Genomic DNA, 25,009 nt, shown 5'->3' with positions numbered 1-25,009 from the left:
AACATTTTCTACAAAATAGCTACAGGTAGTCTGCATGTATGACAAGCAAAGAATTTGTAATTGCCTTCAACAGAAAGACTAAAAATGCTCACAAAAAAAAAATGTAAATGCTGGAAAGCCAAATGAGTAACTAGTACCTGAAGATTCATAGGGGAATACATTGTTTACAAGCCTACAGCTTGATTAAGAATAGAGTATGATACCACCTGCAATTTTTGTTACCAAGAATTGTCATATCACTGAAAGCAACATTACAGGCTGCCTAGAAGACAGTACAATAAAATTTACTGAAATAACTTGTTATTTATATTCATAAAACTGAATAATATTAATTCTCTAGTTATTTTATTGTTAACAGATGAATTTTAACAAGCTAATTTAAAAAAGGTTGCACCAAAGTCTAGATTTTAATCAAAGGAATTAATGCCCATACTACTATAGTTCATAGAGAGAGATTCTTGTAAGACATTTCAGTAGTTAATGAGGCTAAAGGTCAATGCTCAGAGTATGTGCTCAGAATTAAATGAAAGAATATGTCAAAGATTAAAACTTTAGTTGGTAACCAGCATGAAGTTCAACAGCTATGCCTCATGTCTTAAAACTGTAACACTTCTGCCCCCCAAATTTCTGTCTTAGAACATACACTTCAGTAACCTTGTAAAGCTCCTTCAGTTCATCCTTATTCACTGTTTCTTGATATTTACTTAAGAATCTTTGCAGATCAGCATTAAGTTACCTAAAATAGGTGGAAACAATCAACTCAGGCAGTACTTGAATATAGCCATCCCCAGTGAAAGATAACTTCACAGGAAGACACAATTTCAGCTGAAACTCTGGTTTTAGTAAGGTGTTCACCAAACAGAACCCACTTCTGCTCATTTTTCCCAGAGTAAATTAAGACAGTTTTATCAACTACTGTACTTTAGCAATTCCCTTCAGAAACATGTATTCATTTCTGTTGCAAGATCTGTATTGATATTTTTCAGACTTTGCATTTCCCTGTGAGGGTGCTTGGGCAAAACCTCTTCACTTGTTTACAGGTCTGGCAACTCATGGGAAACAGCAGGCAGTGACTTGGGGGCAGCTAGAAACTTAAGTGGTATTCTGGCTCACTGTCCAGGAGAAAGGGATGGTATCCATCCTCTTGAGGAGCTACCGTATCATTCAAGATCTAATTACTCAGTCTAGCAGCATAACAAGCTGTGTAATTACTTGCTTTTCCTTCTACCCCTGCTGCAGTAAGTTGGACAAGTAATTTAAACTTAACATGTTTTCCACACCTGTCGGGGAGAGGGTTCTGGGAGGGAAGATAAAAAAAGAAGCATACATCCCCTCATATTCTTTCCCATTTCAGTCTGTATTCCTCTGATATTTATTGCCTATGTGGTACTTCACATACAGAAAGTATTACATATTAATTTAATGTGTAAAGTAATGCTTTCCTAAGTCTAGAGCATAGACAAAGGTGGGGAAGGTGGCAGTGGGGATAGTGAAGTCAGATTTTTCAATTACTCAGACTCAGCTCCATGCTTTTATGAAGTAATCCCCCAGATACAGAAAAGCCTGTGGAATATATGAAGTGTCTCTGCAGCTGCTTAAACTTCCAGAAAGCCTAAAATAAAGTCTTTTAAATAAGAACTCTCATTTGTCCCCCCCTTGAATGAGTAGAAAGGCAGACACTGGTGTCACTTTTAACTGCAAACAGTTAACTTTATCTCTGTTAACATCATTTTTTAAAAAGATGGGAAGTAAAGCAAAAGTTTCCATCTCAGAATTTTGGGTAAAGTGGGTGAAAGAAGGTGCAGCTTTAATGAAAATACACAGATAATGTGTAAAGCCCAGATATGCCAACTTCTAACACTGCACCAGTACATTGAAGGAGAAACATTTTGGTGTTAGTGTTATATTAACTAAAACAGAGCTCGGCTTCCAAATATTTTTAATGCCGTAAATGTAACTACAGCATTGCAGACCAGATTGGTCTTTTTACCTCAGCTATGCAAATGGAAGAATAGAATCGGAGAAACAAAGAGAAGGAGTAATTTGCTCAGCAACATGAAAAATCCACCTCAGATTTTGCATTAAGGCAAGAAACTGCAATTCTAGCCTTTAACCCCAAATCACCAAACTATACAGATGGAAGGACAGAACCGCAGAAACACACTGAACACCTCCCTTCTCCTCAGTGAACCTGACAGCCACGAACGCTATCACTTTGCGAAGCAAAATTACAATTCCTCCCAAGCCCAGATGCAATCGCGACTGCTCCTGATATTCAATATTAACCGCGCAAGGCCCACCGCCACCAGACCTGAGAACCGGGTCGACCGCCGCCGCCAACACGACCCGCGCCGCATGCCACTGCCTGCGAGGCCGCGGCAGGTGCCGGTGGCCCGGCGAAGCCCCAGCAGACTCCGGCCCGTGGCGGAGGTGAGGGTCAGGCGGCCGGGCAGCACCAGCTCGGCTGGGTCCCGTACAACCGCGGCACAGAGAGGGAAATGGGGAAAGCGCGTCCCCAGGGAAATAAAAGTTTTCACGCGGAGTGGGGCGCAGCTCCGCCACCGCCCGCCAAGGCAACGGAGGCTTCGTGAGAAAGGAGGGACGGAGAACGGGCGGCCGGGACCCGCCGGGTAGCAGCGGGCTGGGCCCCCCAGCTACTCACCATGTTGACTTCGGAAACCATGTCGATGCTGGCAATGTCGATATTCATCCCCACGCAGACGGGCGGACCTGCGGGCAGATGAGACCATTACCCGCCACGCTCCGCGACCTGGCAGCGAGAGGAGCCGCGGCGGCGAGGGCGCGTAGCCGGCTCCGCTGTGCAGGAGCAGCGGCAGCCCCGGGGAGAGCGGAAAGAGAAGGGGGTGGGGGCGCTCGGGGCGGAGAGCCCGGGCAGGGCGACTCACCTCCGAAATCCGGCCGGAGACGGATGTCGTAGCCCTTCAACAATTTATCCACAGTTTCTTTCACGAAGGACATGTTCCCGGGATCGTTCACACTGTGAGGGCGAGAGAGATGAGCAGGTGTCAGGCGGGGAAGGCAGAGGACGGGGGGCCAGGGGCAGTGGCAGGAGCGAGGAGGTGGGGGGAGTGCATCAGCTTCTTCCCCGGGCGAAACGCATCCCGCGCCGCCGCCGGGGCACGCTGGCTCCTACCTCTGGGCGCAGCAGACCACGGCCACCAGGACGGGAGCGGAGAAGATCCCGAAGATCCTGCCTCCCCCAAAGCCCCACATCCCTCCTCTCCACGCTCCCTCCGCGCAGCAGCCAGCCGCCGCCGCCGCGATCCGGCTGCCCCGGCTGCCGCTGAGGAAGAGGCGGAGGCGACAGTCCCCGTTCTCCCCCTAATCTCGCCCTCCCCGCAAAAAAATTTTCCCCCACCCACTGCCCCAACACTGCTGCCCGGCCCGCGGGAGCCGATCGCGCAAGCGGCTGCGCCCACCCCGCGGCCGGACGCCGCCGAGCCCCGGAGGAAGCTGTCCTCCGCCGGAGCCCGGCCGCCTGCCTTCCCTCCACCCGCCGTCCCCGCACGCCGCCTCACGCCCTGCCGCCTTCCCGCCAGCCGGGAGGGGAGGGCGCCGCCGTCCCTCCCGGCGGACAGCCCGAGGAGGGGCGCCGTGGGAAGCGGGGCTCTCCGGGACCGGCAGCGAGGGGCGGTGGCACCCCGGGCGCCGCCTCGGGGCACGCCCGCCCCGCCAGCCGCGACGCCTGTCCTGTGGCACCTCACAGCCCTCGCGGGCTCCCCCCCATCGCCAGCTTCTTCTCTTCGGGAGCGTGAAGGGATATCCGGAGTTGGAGGAGGGCATCGGAACCAGGGCATCCCTCCGGGATTTCCCTCCCCCCACCCTCCCCAAGCCCCAGCCCCCATACACACTCCGAAACCGCGTGAGAGGGGACTGCCCGCCAGGCGGAGCGGGGCATGGGTCTGGCCTCAGCCACGGGGCAAGACTTCTTCCGCTGACCCTCGGCCTGCTCCGTAGGGGGTGACTGCACCCATCTGCCCCTCGACGCGTCTTGGGAGCGGTGGCCGGGGGCAGGTCGCTGGGGCAGGTCTGAGATCTGTGCTGGGAGCTCCTGCCTTGACTGGCACAGCGCCGGAGGGGGTGTCTGCCACGGGCAGGAGTGAGGTGTGCTGGTACAGGAACGGGACCACGGACTCCCTTTAGCCGTGCCTATGAGGACACCATCAATGCCAACCCGAACCATTATGTTTTGCCTGGCAAAGCCCCCACTAGCTTAACAGCATGTGTAGCCCAGCTTCTTACGCGGGGTGGTAATGAAAGGAAACTGCTGTAAGTGCCAAAGGGATGTACGATGAGAGCTGTTAGCTCCCTGTTGCGTTGACTGCGAGCTTCTGGGTGCTCTTACTTTATAAAACGCTGACCGGGGTGCAGACAGCACTCTTGTTTCTATTGTTAACCTCCTTCCAGGTTAATTAGTCCTTCCAGCAGGACTAATTGGCGTGGAAACAGAAGCATGCTGACTTGGCTGTATTGCCTTTGGTCCAAGAGCCAGCTACTTCTCCAATGCCAAACCTCTTCAGCATGCTCTATCAACAGTGTAAATACAGAATCATAGAATGGTTTGGATTGGAAGGGACTTTAAAGACTACCTACATCCAACCTCTCCTGACATGGGCAGGGACAATTAAACATGCCCTTAGCCAGTTTCTGATTCTGGTCATGCTATAACTGGTGACTTCCAGTCCATGACAGAGCACATCATTTAACTGATCAAGGGAGTATAGCAATGTTTTTTTCTCACTTTTTCTCTTAACGCTTGTTTTTCCTTCTACATATCCTCTTCCCTTAGGGAAACTGCTGGGAAAAGGAGGGACACTTGAAGAATGTTGTGAGTACAGGTGAGAAAGCATGGATGCTTCTCATTTCTGCTTTAAAAATTCTCAAAAAGAAAGACGAGTGCAATCCATGGCATAAGTCCTGACCTTGTTGCTGTTAGAGTTAATAATAAAGCTCCAAATAAAAGAAGGAGCAGGTTCAGTTTAAAAACAATATAAAACCCTATAGACAATGAGGAAAAATGCAGAGAAACTGAGTGTTGCCACATCTTCTGATTTCATTTTGAACCTTGCAATATTGGGATTGTCTAACAGTGCTGTAATTACTATTATTATAAAGTTAGTGAAAAATCTTAGCTTTCATTCAAGAACTAATAAGGCTTATGATGAAAGTTTGAGAATTGTGATATGAAGTATACATGACTCAAGGGCTGAAAGAAAAAAAAATTATTTGAAGGTGTTAGATCCTGATTATTATCTGTTTGTTTGTTTCGTTTAATGCTATGGATAATAGGTATTGAAGACTAGTTCAGCATTCAGAAAAAGGTGAATTTAGTGAAGGGTACCAAATCCATTCTCCCCACTAGGTTCTGAAAGAAAGTATTAACACTGAAGAAAATGTTTCTTACAAAGAATTTTACATGGTTTAAAAGCACATTTTAGCACTTACCACATTTCTTAAATAGATTGTCAGTTTTGCAACAGGAATTAAATAATTTAGAGAATGCTGCTAATTAGCATGCTATCCTGGTACTTTGGAAATGCATCTGGGATAGGAATCAATCAACAGTGCTGTAGAGTCTGTCATATTGTGTAGCCTCTTGTAAGCATTTGTCTTGATCTTTCAGAGCAATGGTTTCACTCACCTGTGGGTAGTTTAAAGATAATCCAGGTTGGAGCTAATGGGACAAGGAATTACCTAATGGATTGTGGATCATTTGTTCCTTGGGACATTGAATTCATTTAGGTAAAAATCATCTTGACATCTCAGTGATACGGCCTTTACAGGGAGAGTGGCACTTTGGGTTTTGTCCACAGGAAAGACTCAGAACAAAGTTTCTGTTGCAGTGTTATGAAGGTAAAACCCAACAAAGACCTGCACATTGGAGAGTATTTAGGTAAATAATGGAAGTGGATATTTCTGGTATGTAATGTGGCTAATAGGAAAAAAAAATGGGCACCGAAACAGATTCCTTGTCTTGTGCCAAAATTCACCACCCTGACATTTATTCTGGAAACAGTGGCAGGAAGGAGCCTAGGGACTAAGGCAGAGCACCCAGTCAGAACCTGCAAATTTCTCCTTCCAAGAAAACACCAAGGATTTATGTCCTGAGATCAGCCCAGACTATAGGATCTCAGGGTTAGATTTTAATTTCTGTTGTTTGTAATGTTCCACTTTCAGGCAAATAGTTAAGTAGGAGACAGAGAGAAAGAGTTAACATGACTCTGTGGCCTAGTGATTTGGCTCTTATCTATGAAATACTGTTATTTCATAAATAATCAGTAATTCATGTATCAATTACTGGATAATAAATCAGTGCTCAGTTGTGTAAGGAATGCAACCAGATTCTCTGCTCCCCTTGGGTGCTTCATCATTACTCATTCTCATTCTCGCTCATTTTCTAGTGTACAGTCTTTCAGTCCCAGTAAAATTATTTGAGAGTTTGAATGTTATTGTTCAGGAACTAAAAATTTTCACTGTTTCTACTGCTTTGGTAAATGTTCCAGCCTCTGGGCCATGGGACAGTAAAGATTTGTGCTCCTAATCAAATTTTGTTCAACGAGGTAAGCAGAGCGCTATTTTTTCCCCCTTAGCATTGTCAGTATTGTTAAAGGCCACTTAAGAAATGGGTGTCAACTGCAAAGGCAAGCATTTTGTGTGAATGAGGAAAATCCTTGGAAGAATGGGGAAGAATACACATATCACACCTACACATGAAAGAAGTCCTTGGTGTAAGTGCACTTACAATGTTATTCATTGGCTGTGCCTAAGTTAGCAAGCACCAAGGCTGGTCTATAAAGCAAAACTGCTGTTGCTGAGTATCTGATGTCCATGCCATACACATTTTGGATATTTTTTCCCCTTTGGAAAAGTCCTTATCTGGTCCCATAGACATAACTGCTCATTAGCACTTAGACCACATTCAGTGTGCTGCTGGGGTATGTTTTCTTATGGTTTCTTATGAAAGGAATCACATTCATGTACTCTTGAGACGTGAATGAAAGCACAGTAAGTGGGAATGATCAAATGGTTCACCTCACAAGCACAGTTCTGATCTGCACTAAAATGCTATGTAGATGCATCCATCATCTCCTTTCAGAAAGAGCAGGAACAGAGCACACTGAGCCTTTGCTAAAGGACAGAAATCGTTGAAGGCAGTGGGAGTGAAATGAGAAGCCACTCACATTTTGGATCAAGTTCCAGTTTTTTTTATCATTGTCAGTACTAATGGAGATACAGAAGAGGAGGCAATGACAGGAAGGCTAGAGAAGAGGAGAGGTCTGCTTACAACTGATGCATTTGCAGTACTACCACTATCAGTCAACAGACTGTAGGAGAAAGATTGGCTTGAGAATCAGGGAAGAAGTATTTGATCACACCATGCAATACATCACTGAGCTCTTGCACTGCAAAGTGGTAGTGAGAGTTTACCTGACAAAATGAACATAACCCAACTTACACACTGAGGTCAGACTCACTTATCAGAACATTTTCATTTTCTTCTCTGGCTTGCCTGCCATTTAACTGATTTTGACAAAGAGCCAGTCTTATCCTGAAGTAAACTGCAATCACAGAGGGTTCAGAGATATAGAAAAAAGACAGAAACTAAAAAAAAGTGGGAAGAATTGCTGCTGCAGCTGAAGTAGTGTCTTCTGAGGAACACAAGACATTAATCTTACTAGGCTGAGACCCATGCTGTTGCTTACCTATTCTACCTTGCAGCAATTTTAATAGCCTGCTGGTTTAACCTGCTGAGAAGGTGTAATTAATAAAACTGGCTGGGAAGAAGTCTACAACAATTCTCAACTTTTTTTTTTTCTTTTTTTTTTTTAACCTAAGCCTGACTTCTTTTTCACTTTATGGAAACACAAGTTCAGAAACATTTTTTTCTAAATACTTAACAGAACCCACATATTTCCTTCAGAAAGCTTGCCTTTCTTATTTGCTCTCCTACAACATCTCAGCAGAAACAGAGTTGTAGAGTGACAGCAGAATGTTGGGCAGTAGACAACATGGCATCAGGACTTAGGGAATACTCTGCATTTTGACAGTTTCATATGCTGAGTTTTGCCTGTGTTCAGGTAATGAGCAGTGGTTGTTGGACATATATGTGAGGAAAACAATATTATATTAATCTACTACATATGTTTATCAAAAAGCATGTGTAATATTTGCAGACATTGAGTAATACACAGCAGTTTATGCTAGGCTTATAATAAACGAAGAGTTTATACTCATTGTCCCCATTTCTCTCAGGCAGATTGAAAACAGCATTGCATTAATCTATTAGCTTTGGTTACATAATTTGCTGGTTTTCATTTAATTATACAGAAATATTAATGTTGTTATGTCAACAGTTCTGGTGGAGGGGAGATCTGAATGTTTCCATGGGCCACATAACAAATAAGGTATTAATCAATGTGAGTAATAGGGACAAATTTGCCTTGAAAAAAGGATTGAACTAAATTGTTCTGAAATGTTTAATTTTCAGGTGCTTATCTTCCTTCATATTCATGAAAACAGAATAAAAATTGTCATTATCTGAATGAATTTTAAAAAGTAGTCTTGCAATATTCCATTCTTTATGCAGCAAAACCTCTGGATTATGCACGTAATGAGTCAGACACCTCAAAATAAAGATCCATTGACACTTTGGCAGAGGAAGAAATAACCAAAGCTCCTTTATAACTCACATTTTTTCATCATAAAGATTAATGATCATGCACTAAAATAACACAAATACGTTAGAGAAGCCTATTGTGCTTTAGAAGTACTATTCTTTAAGTGTCTGTCCTGATGAAAACACAGTGTCTCTAGACAAAAAAAGTGAGTTACAACTTTTTTTCACTGTAACTGGAGTTGAAGAAGAGCTATTTTACACAGGACTTCTTTGTTAAGCCTTTCTACTTGAGTATTTTCATGTAAATCCCTTTATCAGGATGACTTTATTATTAAAAAATTAATATGCAGCTGTTGCCATTTTTCTTTAAGGTTAGGTAAAAATAGAAGGACATTCATTCACATTCTTGCATTTATCAATAACTTTTTTAATAGAACTTGTGATAATCCTTGTTTATGCAATTTTTTATGACAGCAAGTGGAATTTCAAGACCCAGGCCTCATTGTGCAGGAGATTATACAGAATGAAGAAGACAAGCACAAGTTGTTTGAATTCCTTATCTTTAGTATTATGAATATTTAAAATAAGATCAAGTTGGGATCCTAACTGATGTGTCTGTATGAGGACTAGTTAAAACAGCAAGAGATGTTGGTTCTTGACATTTTAATCCAAGACTGTCCTCAAATTTTAACAGCAAAAAAAGTAGGAAGACAAATAATAAAACCTGTGGGGTGGCGGAAAAGAAAGCCATTTTTACACACCAACAGTCCCACAAGAACAGGATAAACAATGAGAAGAAGGTGTTGCAAAATTATTTGGCACCAATTCTGATATGCTAAGATTAGGGAGAATTCTAGAAGTGATAACCCAGGATATCAAAGAAAAAGCTATGGGTAAAATAAATTGGAAGTCTGATATATGTTCTTTTTGAAAGGTTTTCTAATTGCACTAGAGAGTGCCCTTAACAGGAAACAATCTGTGAAGGATGAAGGAGAAGAAAATGCTTTGAAGTGTGGAGAGTATGGAGGTATGTTCATATAGAGGCTGTATCCACAGCCATGTGCTGCCAAGGTAGAGCACTCTTCTAGTGGAAGTGTGCCTCTTAGCCTTTTCAAATGCATCCTCTTTCCCCAAGGCTGTGCCAGATAGCCCTCCCCTCTCATTCCACAAAAACTGACATCAGAAGCAGCCACAGTTAAAATCACAGTACACAGATCAGGATCGTGGGCCATGCTGCATTTGTGGAATGCTGTGTAAATTAATCTGGTTGTGTAACTACATTTCTTTGTTTTTCATTCACTTTATACAAAGAGAAATTGCAATATATAATGCATAATCATTATTAGGTAGATACAGACTTTTGTGTATGATGATCTAAAATATTTGTCATTGTGCCTTCATTTAAACATTACTTTGTGGCTCCACAAAAAAAACAATTTAAAAGAAATGTTAATAGTAATTTTTAACATTTTAAAGGATGAACATTCCATTCACAGATATTAATACAAATTTTAAATACTGTTACTCACCTTGTGTCATAAATGGCATATAACTTTTTGTTTTCTTCAACTGCATTCCTGAAAAAAAGAGAGAGAGAAAATTATTTGCATGTCCTCTGTCCATTGTCAAAACAAAATGTGGTTTAGGGCCCTGAAGGTATTCAAACGATCAATTCAAACATAGAATCTAGAAATGGGAAAGAAAATAATCTATAAATTGACTTACTCAACCCCTGACACGACAAGATTGTAATACTCTTCTGGAAATTGTCTGAGTGGGTTTTTAATTATAGATCCATGACTATGTTGCCAAGAAATGAAAAAGGAAAAAAATAGTCACTGCTTCTGTGAAAAACACAATGCAACAATATTATTTCAGTAGAGCTATGTGAATAATTTTTCAGAAAACCTTTCTAATTGATCCAGATGAATGTTATGCAACTCAGTTGTATCATTGGCTTTTTATAAGCCAAACTTTAAAAAATTACATTTAAGTCTAATGCAATGTATTCCAAAAAGGATTCTTCTGAAATAATGCTACTGATTTGAGGGAGAGCAAGAGGAGAGGCTGAGGGAGCTGGGGTTGCTTAGCTTGGAGAAGACAAGGCTCAGGGGAGACCTTATTGCTGTCAACAACTACCTGAAGGGTAGTTGTAGTCAGGTGGGTGTTATCTCTTCTCCCAGGCAACCAGCACCAGAACAAGAGAACACAGTCTCAAGCTGTGCCAGAGGAGGTTTAGGCTGGATGTTAGGAAGAAGTTCTTCGTAGAATGAGTGATTTGCCATTGGAATGGGCTGCCCAGGGAGGTAGTGGAGTCACCATCACTGGAGGTGTTTAGGAAGAGATTAGATGGAGTGCTTGGTGCCATGGTTTAGTTGATTAGATAGCGTTGGATGATAGGTTGGACTCGATGATCTCGACGGTCTTTTCCAACCTGATTAATTCTATTCTATTCTAAGAGGATTTGTTGTCTGAAATGTGTTGGCTCTGCTGGAATCAGCAATAAAAGTTTTAGCTAAGTAGTTTCTGAGAAGGTGTAAGAGATTGTAAGGAGCACTCCATAATAATATCGATTTGTATCTTACAATCTGATTCATACCTCTGTGCATTACTTCACCTGTCTGCTTAGAGAAGTTAAAGAGAAGGAACTAAAAGCATGGGGTAAATGATCCAGTTTGAATGCATTAAGCTCCACTTACATGGGAACAGTAGGTCCTGGGTTTGGTCCGTGTTCCTGGAGTGGCTATGCATTTTATATTAAGTATGTGCTGCCTATCAGATGTTAGCAGCTGAGTACTGTGAATTCTCAGTTCCCCTGTGCACTGAGTAGGGAGATGTGGGACCTCTCTCATGTCTTTGATCCCCTTGAAATAGCCATCCATCTAAACCAGAAATGGTAGGGCTGAATAGGGCATAGGTTAGATGCTATCATCTCGCCCATTTAAGATACCCTGAGTTACCTGAGACACTGCGCAGAACTGTCAATTGCAACACAGGAACTATGCAATACCCATACTCTACTGGAGAGGTAACTGGAGTCCAAGGGATATACCTTGGAGCATCCTAGAGGCTCAGGATTCTTGTGCATGAGAACTGGGCTGAGCCTCTCAGGTCAGATTACACCCAAGAGAAAGATCCCCAGCTTTCTATACATAGGCTCCATTAACTGAGTTGACTAGATCTCTGTTGACACAATGGGAGCACACAGTTCTCATGTAGACACCTACATCTAATCATCAGATGAATTCTACCCTAAACTTCACAATATCTTATGTTCTCTTGATAGTTCTAGGCATCAGGATTCATAAGCCGCATTGCTCTGGATTTAAAGATCATAGTATATTGCATGCCTGCAACCACATCTGAACATGCTATTTTGTGATTTGATAGATATTCTCAAGTACAGTTCTGTCTAGTACCCACACTTCTTAGTTGTCTAGTCCACAGTGACTCAGTATAGGCTTGGGGTATTTTCTTGAACTCAGTAAAGGAAAGAAGAGGAGAGGAAGATCAGAGAAGGGGCATGTGACACCTCCACACTGATCCAAATACATCACTTGATTATAGAATAGAATAGAATAGAATAGAATAGAATAGAATAGAATAGAATAGAATAAAATAGAATTAATCAGGTTGGAAAAGACCGTCGAGATCATCAAGTCCAACCTATCATCCAACACTATCTAATCAACTAAACCATGGCACTGAGAGCCCCATCCAGTCTCTTCCTAAACACCTCCAGTGATGGCGACTCCACTACCTCCCTGGGCAGCCCATTCCAATGGCAAATCACTCATTCTATGAAGAACTTCTTCCTAACATCCAGCCTAAACCTCCTCTGGCACAGCTTGAGACTGTGTCCTCTTGTTCTGGTGCTACCAGGTGTTCAAGGGGAGATTGGACGTGGCACTTGGTGCCATGGTCTAGTTGTGAGGTCTGTTGGGACAGGTTGGACTTGATGATCCTTGGGGTCTCTTCCAACCTTAGTTATACTGTAATACTCTGATACTGTGATACTGTGATACCCTTCAGGTAGTTGTAGACAGCAATAAGGTCTCCCCTGAGCCTCCTCTTCTCCGGGCTAAACAACCCCAGCTCCCTCAGCTTCTCCTCACAGGGCTTGTGCTCCAAAACCCTCACCAGCTTTGTTGCCCTTCTCTGGACACATTCCAGCAAATCAACATCTTTCCTAAACTCAGGGGCCCAGAACTGGACACAGGTCTCAAGGTGTGGCCTAATCAGTGCAGTGTACAGGGGCAGAATGACCACCCTGCTCCTGCTGGCCACACTATTCCTGATACAGGCCAGGATGCCATTGGCCTTCTTGGCCACCTGGGCACACTGCTGGCTCATGTTCAGCCAGCTGTCAACCAGTACCCCCAGGTCCCTTTCTGCCTGGCCACCCTCCAGCCACACTGACCACAGCCTTTAGCACTGCATGGGGTTGTTGTGGCCAATGTGTAGAACCAAGCACTTAGATGTGTCAAATATCATGCCATTGGACTCTGCCCATGTGTCCAGCCTGTCGAGGTCCCTCTGCAGAGCCTCTCTACCCTCTAACAGATCAACACCTGCCCTCGGATTGGTGTCATCTGCAAACTTACTGATGATGGACTCAATGCCGTCATCCAGATCATCGATAAAGATATTGAAGTGCATGGGGCCCAGCACTGATCCCTGGGGGACACCACTAGTGACTGGCTGCCAGTTGGATGTGGCACCATTCACCACCACTCTCTGGGCATGGCCCTCCAGCCAGTTCCTAACCCAGCACATAGTCACATGTCTCATATTGGTAGAGTCACATGGTCAATAACAACAAAAGATGATGTCTGAATTTTTTTCTGAAGTGTTCTTTGCTACTTACTGGAAGGTATTGGAGCAAGCACTCTACATTTACAGAAGTTGGATATAGAGTCAGGGAGTGTGCTCAGCCTTTATTTTCCTTTAGGGCTGTGCTCCCAAACATAACCAATGACACCTGAGAGACAGATGCAGCTCACCCTGTAACCATGACAACTGGCATGGGATTTATAGCAAATTCGCTGTAGGTGGAAGAGGGCACCACTTCTAAATTAATGTGTACAATATAAATTGAATAACTGTCTGTTTTCAATCTCCTCACCTAAATATATCCATACCCATAAGATAAAAAGGTACTTGCATATACTAACAGTTTCTGTTCATATATTCATTAACATTTTCAAAGGAATGCAAAATATCCTGTATGGCTACCTTGTATTTATAACTTCTGACATCCATCAGCAAAAATGCCAATGGCAGGGTAGAATTAACTTAGCTTCCTTTTTGAAGAGAGATGATACCAGCAAAAGGAAAACAATTAGTCAAATACACAAAAGAATCAAAGTGAGTCTTTTAAATGTAGAAGTTTCAGAATTATCTTTCATTGAAATTGATAATGCATGCCATGTTTTTCTTCTTTATAAAACTGTAGACACATCTTGATATTGAATTCTCTTCCTCAGTAGAGTGATAAAATCCTTTGGCTTCTGCACTGAAAAAATGCCTTCTTGTGAATGATGAATAAATGGAGTTACGTCTTACAGAAGTCTCCTACTGCTGCTGTCTGCCTGGCACCAATAGAAAACATGCTTCCGAAAGAATTACAAAAGCAATTCCCCCATCACAAAGGCAGCATGTTAAAAGTACTCATATTAAAAGCACTTTGTTGTATATGAACATCATTATGTAATTGATTATTCCCATTAAAATGCTTTGCATCCTTATCACAACTTTAATAAAAGAACAAAACTGCTTTGAATATTATACATGCACTTGCCTAGAGCCACTATTAGGCTGAGATGCTCTGTGTGCAGCCAGGCAGTCATTGATGGTAAATCAAATGGAGGGCATATGGTTTCAGTGTTGCTGCTGGTTGAGTTTTTGTTGCTAGAAAGAGCTAATGTTTTAAGAGTATTAAAGTAACAAAAATTGTAACCCATCTTATCCCTTCTTTTTCTTCCCCACTTTTCTTGAATGGTCATAAATGTAATGCAGGAAGATTTACCATGAACACCCCCAACTGGGTTCATATTCAGACTTTCCTGAACTGCAAGATAACTTTGTGTGTGGTTTTTTGGTTTGTTTTTGGTTTTGTTTGTTGTTGTTGTTGTTTTTTTAAAGAATAAAAAAGCCTGCACAATTCTGGGTGGTACCACATCTCAGAATGTCTCTAGTCGCCATTCCTCTTTGCTCATTTGAGCATCACAGAATAAATGTGTAAGTCTGAGCCAGTTACCATGGGCTATTTTAACAGTTCGTGATGGGGAGAAAGCAAGTGCAAAGATTGAAAGAAACCTCAAAAGGCTGAAAAAGACTAAAATAGTGTAGATAAGTCACCTTCCAGAGGTACCTAATAGCTACAAACATAGCCTGCACCTACCTAGACATCTAACTTTTGGATATGTAATATAGTATAAGGTAAATCTCATCCAGGGTGGTTTAATGGAAAGGAAGGTTAGGTCTGTTCCAGTACACTGAGCGTACTGCCCTCCAAAAGCTTACAAGATGTCTTATATGTCTTTAGGCTGGAGCTCCATGAAGAATAGCTCTGCTAATGTTAAGTGGACAGCATAGAAACTGAAAGGCTGCTAAGTTAGTACTGTATTCCTGAAACTGCTGGAGTCTTTAAATATAAGTTAGATTTTAAACAATGCTCCTCACTTTTTGTCATTTCTTTAAATATGTCATATTCATTTGGAAATAGTTCTGAGGAGAGTAAAATGTAACAGGCCCTTCTGGATTAAGGCCAGACCACAAAGCAATGCTAGTGAATCACAGAATGCATAACAAGTACTCTTGATGTTACAGATCTAACAAACTGATTCACCATGATAATATAAATACAAAGGCTAATATTTATAGATTGGTAGATAAAGCTGACAATGAGAAAGTGAGATATTTCAGCTTCAAATTCTGAAAGTCTCCTAACGTGGAAAGCCACTACTGAGGAAAAAGTACTTTTGCTACTCTAGAAAGAATTATTTACATCTCACACAAACCATTTATAAACAGGAAAGAAGGCAAACATGATGCTAAATTCCTTCTCCACAGAAGAATGCACACCTCATTATGCTTGAGCCTTTTCCATTTTGAAATGAAGAAAATACTTTTGTTGATTGACCCTGCTTACACAACAAAGACCATATTAACCCCATACTGCACAGCTTTGGTGCAATAACCGTCAGTTGCAACAACTAAATGAAAAAGCTCATTGTAAATCTTCCTCCCTGGTACAGCTGCTTCTGGTCTTCTACCTCATGATTGCCCATCTTACCTTGCAAATCCTCTCTCCAGAAACGTCAGAGGCTGTGAGACACCTGCAGCAATTAGTCAATAAAATGCACTTTCTCTTTTCCTAGGATGTTCAACCCATGGTAATCAGGTTTAGGTTTTCAAGGTCATCATTCTCACAGAGAGTGATAGGCACTAACAAATTATTTTTAGTACCTAGAAGCCCATCAAGGAATATAAGACAGTATGAAAAACTAGGAAACCGTGTTTGAAACTCCCAAGATATTATAGAGACAGTCATTGAATTGCCATTGTAGATCTGCTGAAACTTCAGTAAGCAGCAGATGACGGCAGTTTCTGCTATAAATATAAGATTCATACAGATATCTCTTATTTTTTAAAGTATAAATTAAGTGGATGCGAGCCAAGTTTTCATAAATAATACCAAAAATGTTTATGTATGAGAAGCTTAAACTGTGTGGCTCTAGATGAAATAAATGTTTCAGTGAACATGAATTTAAACATGATTTATTCAAATGTTATGTTAAGTAAGCATTCAATATGCTTTTCTGTAATGCTGATGCCCAAGTTACATGTAATTATGATGACATTATAGCATCCCTGATCTTTTATAACCTCTCTAGAAATTCATTTTTCCCAGCATCAAGCTCCACAAATGGTATGGAAGTGACAATGTCACATAGTATAAACAGTTACCAGAACAATACATTCCGGGTCCAATTCTATGAGGGCTAGCCAGTCGTGACTCCTTTTGACATCAGCTGGAGCTGGGGAGTTTCGCATTGCTCAGAAACATCATAAATTAGCAAGTCTAAAATCTATTTGTTGGCTTTTAAGAGCAAGGTAGGAAGGATGAAGTCCCTCTCCAAACAGAGAGGGACCTGGGGGTGCTGATTGACACCCACCTAAACATGAGCCAGCAGTGTGCCCAGGTGGCCAAGAGGGCCAATGGCATCCTGGCCTGCATTAGGAATAGTGTTGCCAGCAGGAGCAGGGAAGTCATTGTGCCCCTGTACTCTGCATTGGTTAGGCCACACCTTGAGTCCTGTGTCCAGTTCTGGGCCCCTCAGTTTAAGAAGGACATTGAGACACTTGAACGTGTCCAGAGAAGGGCAACAAGGCTGCTGAGAGGCCTTGAGCACAAGCCCTATGAGGAGAGGCTGAGGGAGCTGGGATTGTTTAGCCTGGAGAAGAGAAGGATCAGAGGTGACCTCATTGGCCTCTACAACTACCTGAAAGGTGGTTGTAGACAGGAGGGGGTTGGTCTCTTCTCCCAGGCAACCAGCACCAGAACAAGGGGACACAGTCTCAAGCTGTGCCAGAGGAGGTTTAGACTTGAGGTGAGGAAAAAGTTCTTCACTGAGCGAGTCGTTCGTCATTGGAATGGGCTGCCCAGGGAGGTGGTGGAGTCGCCGTCCCTGGAGGTGTTCAAGGGGAGATTGGACGTGGCACTTGGTGCCATGGTCTAGTCATGAGGTCTGTTGGAACAGGTTGGACTTGATGATCCTTGGGGTCTCTTCCAACCTTAGTTACTGTGATACTGTGATACTGAGAATACACCAAGATATAGACTCCTGTTACTCACATTTATAAATCACTGATATTCTTGAAGGTATCTAGTTCTAGTTCAGATCCAATAGGTTCTATACCAGTATAGTAGTCAAAATGTTTTCTTCTTTTTCTTTTCTTTTTAAATGTATTCTATTTCCAGATATAAAAATCAATAGCCATAAGAAAAAAACTATCAAAATGCACATGACAGTGGTGCATAAAGTTGCCATTATCCTTAGGGTAAAGACATCAGAGTCACTGCAGATAGTTCAGTGAAGGTCCTATCTCCATGATCAGCAGACAGCAAAAAGGTAAACAAGGGCAAAGAACAATCAGGCAATTAATAGAGAAAAACAGGATCAGTCAAGTATTGTAGAAATCTGCAGCCTATCCACATCCTGTAAACATCTCTTCCATCTTGACGAGATTAAGAGCTAGATAAAGGTACAGGAAAGAGCTCCAAGGATGATTAGAAGTATGAAATGTCAGGGGTAGGAAGAAAGAGGCTTACACTGGGACTCTTAAGTCTGGAAAGCAGTTGAGAGAGGAGAGAAATGATAGATGTATATGAAGTCATATACTGCCTAAATGAGTATTTGTTATTACTCATACTATAAAAAACAAAGGAGTACTTGGATGATCAGGTGATTGGTGTAAAGCAAGCAATATGAAGTCCTTTTCACGTAATGCATAATTAAATTGTGGAGCTCATTGCCAGGGGAAGCTGTGGAGGTCTAAGTTATAAATGCGTTCAAAAATCCATTAGACAAATTCATGAAAAGGAGCTCCATCAATGGCTGTTAAAATCAATGTTGTGAATGCAGGCTGAGGAAGTCCATAAACTGCAGACTGCTTGAAGCTGAAAGGCTATACCTTAGGAATAACTGCTTTATATCTGTCCTGTTTCTTATGCTTCTCCCAAAGTATGTGCTACTGCCCATTGTTAGAGGCAGGACAGCAAGCTAGATGCAACTTCTTCAGTTTGATTCAGTATGGGAATGTTTATGTCCAATGCAATCAGAAAAAAAATGTTTGATTTACTGTGATCCAGCAGTCCATTAAATACTCAACTATTTCAGTTGTTAAAAAATATCACGAGGAAGAATGATTCCTTGATCCATTCTAAACCTTGTGAGTGCATCTATTGTTACACACTAATACATAAAACAGGTTAGCAATTGTCCTGACACACACCTGTAGAGACAAAACTAGTCTCCAAATCGTGCATGGGGAAACATTTTTAAGATGATGAAAATATGTACAATCAGATTACATAATTGCACGTGTATATAGTAATACTTTCTCATAGGCTGATACTGCTTTGTATGTACTGATCAAAATAATTCCAGTGGTTTATAGGTAGGAAGTCTTTAAAAATTCAAAGACTGTCAACCTGCAGTGTGTCAGGAAACCTGAATTCAAGAGCCCAGCTCTAATATTTACATTCCTAGGTTATGTTTCAGAGTTGGTTGTACTTGTTAAGAACATTGCCTTTGGGACCTTTAAGAGCATTGTATCATAGCCTCAAGCTGTACTTTCTTTAACCCACAATTCTTTAAACATCAGAAGTTTTGATTTAAAAGAGAAACAAGCTGATAACAGAGCATAGGCATCTCTGCATTTTTCCCTGCTTCACATCACGTGTGAAGGTGGGAGAAATCTAAAGTGTAGTTAAATAGTCATGGCAGTCTACAAAGACTTGGAAATGTTCTGTGAATTGGAAAACATGAAAATGTGCTTTGCTTTAAAAATGAATCAGAAGAACTAACACCACTTTCATTTTACAGTTGTATTTTTTTTGGATGTGAATACGTACATTTAGACTGTCCTGAACATACTGGGGACATCCCACTATCTGTTGCAGTAGTGCTTCTAATTTAATGCTCTTAATAGGTTTTGGTGGAACTTTAGCAGCTAAAACTTTTTTCTTTTCTTTGTGATGCTAAATGAACATCCAGTGACAGTGGGATACTCTGAGATCATCTCTTTAGCTTGCTTAAAAAAAAAGCCAAAACACCACTTTTTTTTTTGAGAAAAAAAAATGGTTTAGATAATTTTATTCAAGTGATATTTCAAATTTTCCTCCATCTTTATTTTTAAATACTGCAAAGTTCTTAAGTCTGAAAAATGACTGCCGAAATGCAATGCACATATTTCAACACCTCAGCTCATGAGGAATTTTATAAACAGTTTTGGATAAGGCTGAAACACTTTTCTATCTCCAGTAAAGCACAACAAAAAAAGGCCACATCGTATCTTTTTATTTATTCAGATACATTCAGTATCCATTCATCCACTAGAATCTCCAGATTCCCTAGCTTTGTTCATTGTCTCTTTATAAACTGTACTATGTATGCAAACTGGCTAAAAGGCTCTGATATATTTTTTAACTGTATTTGGTGTTTTTCTTTCAAAGTTCTCAAATGCCATGTATACATATGTCAGATAGTGTAAAATCAGGGGTTATGAAAGCTCAGAGAAGAGAGCAGTTATTCATCTCCATTTAAAAATCCCACTTGAGGAATATGGGGCAAATACTATGGAATTAAATAATTTATCAATGTCATGCTGTGAGTCGTGGTTATAAGGTTTCCCTGGCAGACACAGAAGGAATGTCAGCCTCCTAATACTCAATATTTCGTTTTAACTTCAAGGAAACATAAATGGCATTTTCCCCTACTGAAAGCAGCTCTACATCCAATGGTGTTTCAGACAAAATAAATTAGACATCCATTTTGCAGTATTTCAGATATCCTAATATCCTTCATTTTTGCATGCATAACTCTTATTTATAGATTTGTTCTATATTATTAAGCATAGATTAACTTTTAGCTCTAAACTGCAGATTGCTGGAACTGAGTTTTGAAGGAGCTGACTTCCCACTGAACACTGGGTGCCAGGGAATGCAATTTTGGCCCCTGAACAAATGAGATGCTAATTCCTCTACCACTAGGAAGCTTCTCATTACTCCCAAGGTACCTGACTAATTATCACCTTTCCAAACCCCTTCAAATTTTAACATAGGGACCTCAGGCAGAGGGGGTACTCTGACAGAGACCCAGGGCAGACTGGGACTGCAGCAGGAGGAAACGTGAGGCTGGACCCTGTGACAGGTTTGCCAGCCTTTCATTGCTGCTAAGGACATTGCTGCCCCCTCTTTCAGTAGCTCTGCAAGCAGTTGCCCTCTTTTACTCTCTTTGTGTAAATTATGGGGAAATCACTGAATGGGATGTTTCAGTTTGATCCAATGTGCCCGTTTGGATGTGGTTGTATCTGTACAGAGATTTGCCATTTCACTAGGTGTCTGTACATTTAGCAATAGTTTCAAATCTTGACAGAATCAGCAGAGATACTGAAAATTAGCTTCCATAATGAAAATAAGCTATAGTTTGCTGGCCTTTAGGTCCAATTACCTTTTTGCTTTAGAAATCAATGTTGTATTATGCTTCACAAATTTTCGTGCTTTTCATTCAACGCATATAATCTAATAACTTTCATAAACTTAAAAACCTCATTCTTTAAACCAGTAGCAAATTGAACAAAACACATATCTCTCCAACCTTTATACCCTCGTTAATACAATTGCTTCAGTGCTGAATGAAATTGATACAAGCCCACTGTAATTGATGCAAGACTGAAAGGGGAACCAATGGAGCTGACAGATTCTACACTTTAATGCGATATATTCTGGCATCTTTTCCAGTTTTCCTCCTGGAAAGATTAATCTACCACTCGTAACATAAATGATTTTTTTAAGTCATAATTCTTTCCAATCTGTTTTCATTGACACTTATGTATACAATCTATTTATAGCAATAATTAAAAAGTAATAATCCTTAGGAAAAGAAAACATCATTCTGAGTAACTTCTCCCCCACTCTCCCTGCCCCCCCCCCCCCCCCCCCCCCCCAACTAAATTAAAGGGATTACATGAAACTGTGGGCCAGATTGTGCCTCACACAAACATACCTACTCTGGAGGTTATGGCAAGCTGCACAGCCCACTGGGAGCTCTAAGGCTCCATCAGGCACAGCAGATGTCTCTGATGCTGCACCTTCTCAGGCATACGACATGCCCTCTCCAGAGTATTTGGCCAAGGTGGAAGATGGTGAGTTTTTATTTTCCCACATTGGAGGATGGTTGATAGACTAGGAATGGGAGTGCAATGCAGACAAAGCCCTCAGTAAAATGCACGATTACCTTGGAGGAGCGCAGGAGCATTCACACATTTGACCCCGTGAGCGCGCACACCTCACGTGTTGTAGCCACCCTCCTTGTGTCAAGGGCTGGCTGGCTGAGAAAGGCTTGACCACAGTGCAGGGTGCACTGAGGATTAAGTAATTTGCTCTTGTAAGGTGCTTATATACTTTCGTGTGCAGGAGTGCACAGTTTTACGTCTGAGTTAGCTTAGCTTTTTTCCTACTCTACTCTACTAGGTAGCAATGTTCTGCTACTATTAAAGAACATTTAGTTCGTGGTAACTGACATTTTCATTAGAAAGGTCTTAAACAGCGAGTAGATAATTCAATTTCCAGCTAAGGAAAGCAATAATAAATAAGTAATGCTGAAGTCATCTTCTTGTTCCTCCCTAATGGGAGGTTAATCGTTAATCTTTTAGCCACTGGGGAAATAGATACAAGGAAAGATTGCAAGGAAAATAATAAAAAAGACTGGAATGAAATTACCCATATTAGTAAAGTCACCAGTTCCATAGAGTGTCCACATGCAATAGAGAGAATGACAGGGAAGGCATTCATTATTTATACAGGCATCTGAAGAGCTAAGAGCCAAGTAGTAGCAATCATGAATGTTGTTATTTTTCAAAAAAGATAGGAAATCTTCCGAATGATTCAGGCCCATAATATATTATGGAGCATTGCTCAGGTTCCCATGCTGTCACATGCAAATTTTCTCAGTGGGTCTCAACAAAAACACTTACACAGCAAAACTTAGAGCACCAGCTCCTTTCCACGGTAAATGGCATAAATCTTTGGGCAGTCACAGCTGGGTTAAATAAGCCACAACTGCATTGTTGGTGCTTGATACTGCAGATTTTGTTGAGTTTAGGCATCATTATTGTAACCTTGCTTTTAGTCCTGGCACACAGCTTTACATTGCAGCTGGTCCTGAAGCGGTGATAGATGGTATGTTCTTCTTCTGTTCAGGTTTTTCCCTGGTCTCACTGTGACCTTTTCAAAGTACATTCTGTAATATGAAAGATGACAGTGATCTCTCCTTCCCCTTAATCTCTTTTTCTTACACCAAGAAACAGACATCAGTGTTTTAAATTGGTTTTGATTACAAGCATCAGGGTGCTATTCCAGGAAGACAAGAGTTTTATGTTTAATTCCGAGTACAGCCAAGTTACAATCATTTCAATATATTCTAGCACTGAATTCTTTATATTTAGCATGGTGCCTGCTGAAATTCTGCTTACTACAATTATGCTCCTCTGCTGTCCCTCAATACAAACATTATTTCAGTGGCCATGGTGTTCACAGGAGGTCATGGTAGAAGACTTTTTTTTCCAGTGAGCTCATCAGTGGTTAAAGATAAAGGACATTTTCAACTGGCTTCTCTGTCATGGAAGAGACTGCATGAAAACCCACTTTCTACTTATTTTGCTATGTTTTCTAACATCTAGGTGCCTCTGAAAGTATAGACCTAAGCAATAGGAGACACACATTATTAGTCAGTAAATGAAATTTAGGCCATCACATGCTGTCAAACAGCGCAAATGGTGACATGCTTCAGGCAAACGTTTACTGAGCAGCAAGGCTGCCATGTTCACAAGCTAAAGATGTATTAAGTGAAATCGCTTTTAGAGTTATCCTTTTCATATGTAAACTATTTAAAAAGCATTTTTGATGTGAGACAGCAGATGCTTAATTCATAAGTGACTAGAGGTAACAGACATAACTGACAAAAATTCTGTGCCTATTGCTTCTATCCTGCTCATAGCTGGTAGCACCAGTTGTAAAGTGAAAAATAAAAACTTGAAGGACGGAGCATTGCAGAAGTTTTTCTACTGGGTTAATCACTTCAACACTTTTGCATACGAGTTCAGTTGCAATGAATTCACATACCCAGAGTGAAACCTGGGTATGTGACATCAGTACATATAAAGAGACATTTATGGACATAATTTTCTCCAAAATATTTGCTTATGAAGGTTCTGTAGAAGAGAAGACTGAGAGGGGATTTTATTAATGTTTACAAATGTCTGAATGGTGGCTGTCAAGAAGAACAGGCTGGTCTCTTTTCAGTGGTGCCCTGTGATAGGACAGGGGGCAATGGAGACAATAGACACATTTAATTTAGATATAGAATTTAGTATTTTGGATAAAAACCTTTTTCTTATCTATGTTGGCAGTAACACATCCATGCCTGCACAGCACAGGGAACAGAGCCAGGCAGGATACAGGCAGATCACTCAAATCAGTATCCAACAATGGTCAACCATTCCTAGGTTGAAGCTTCTTCAATGAACTGCACTGTATTCACCTGTCAATTCTTCATCAAATTCTAGTGACAAAAAGCTCTTATTAAAAATATTTTCTCCCCCTGAAATACAGAGTAACTCTACTACATTAACTACAGACTACAGAGTTTCTAGGTTTTAAACTAGATGATGCGAGGGCTGGAGCTCCTCTCCTATGAGGACAGGCTGAGAGAGTTCAGTCTGGAGAAGAGAAGGCTCTGAGGAAACCTTATTGTGGCTTTCCAGTATTTGAAGGGAGCCTATAAGAAAGCTGGTGATGTACTTTTTGGTGTGTCAGGTAGTGACAGGGGGAATGGATCCAAGGTAGAGGAGGGTAGATTTAGATTAGATGTTAGAAAGAAGTTCTTCACCATAAAGGTGATGAGACACTGGAACAGTTTGCCCAGGGAGGTGATGGAAGTCCATCCCTGGAGGTCTTTAAGGCCAGGATGGAAGTGGCACTGAGCAACCTGATCTAGTGTGAGGTGTCCCTGTCCATGGCAGGGGGGTTGGAAATAGATGATCCCTGGGGTCTCCTCCAAACCTGGCAAATCTGAGATTCTGTGAAACTGGAACACAGGAAGTTCTACCTCAACATGAGAAAAAACGTCTTTGCTGTGAGGGTGACAGAGCACTGGAACAGGCTGCCCAGAGATGTTGTAGAAACTCCTTCACGAGAGATTTTCAGACCCCACCTTCCTGTGTCACCTTTCCTACTTGATCCTGCTTTGGTAGGGAAGTTGGACTCTATGATCTCCAGAGGTTCTTTCTAACCACTACCATCCTATGACTGATTCTATAACTCAATCATGTAAATATCAAGAAAAAGTGCTTTTAAGATAGAATTTTAAAGTATTATTTGAGATTGTATATTGCTTTGTTCTATGCAGTATATTCTTATCTCAAATAGACCTCAGAGATCACAGTTAAGATTATCAAGTAAATGCCTAAAAATGCATAGCTGGATTACAATAAACATGCTCATTTATTAGATACACTGAAAGGGTGTAAGTATTATGCAATGCAAGATTCCCTTTTATGTCACAATTACTTCATAATTAGATA

The 25,009-nt window shown here is 41.5% G+C and overlaps 1 protein-coding gene across 2 annotated transcripts in view; it reads right to left on the bottom strand.

The window, feature by feature from the left end:
• The window catches only part of GABRB3 (gamma-aminobutyric acid type A receptor subunit beta3), a 233,671-nt gene that overhangs the window by 145,010 nt on the left and 63,652 nt on the right, over positions 1–25,009 (bottom strand). The window contains exons 2-4 of one of the 2 annotated variants that reach the window (XM_054164813.1): positions 10,168–10,215; positions 2,907–2,998; positions 2,663–2,730 (exon numbers count right to left, since the gene is read on the bottom strand). In XM_054164813.1, the coding sequence (XP_054020788.1) occupies positions 2,663–2,730; positions 2,907–2,998; positions 10,168–10,215 (208 nt within the window). Of the gene's footprint in view, positions 1–2,662; positions 2,731–2,906; positions 2,999–3,154; positions 3,353–10,167; positions 10,216–25,009 lie in introns of those variants that run through there. The other variant, XM_054164812.1, reaches the window with a different exon arrangement.

The sequence above is a fragment of the Dryobates pubescens genome, chromosome 10 (genome assembly GCF_014839835.1).
Source record: "Dryobates pubescens isolate bDryPub1 chromosome 10, bDryPub1.pri, whole genome shotgun sequence".
In the NCBI taxonomy this organism is placed as follows: domain Eukaryota; kingdom Metazoa; phylum Chordata; class Aves; order Piciformes; family Picidae; genus Dryobates; species Dryobates pubescens.
This window is presented reverse-complemented; position numbering and strand designations above follow the sequence as displayed.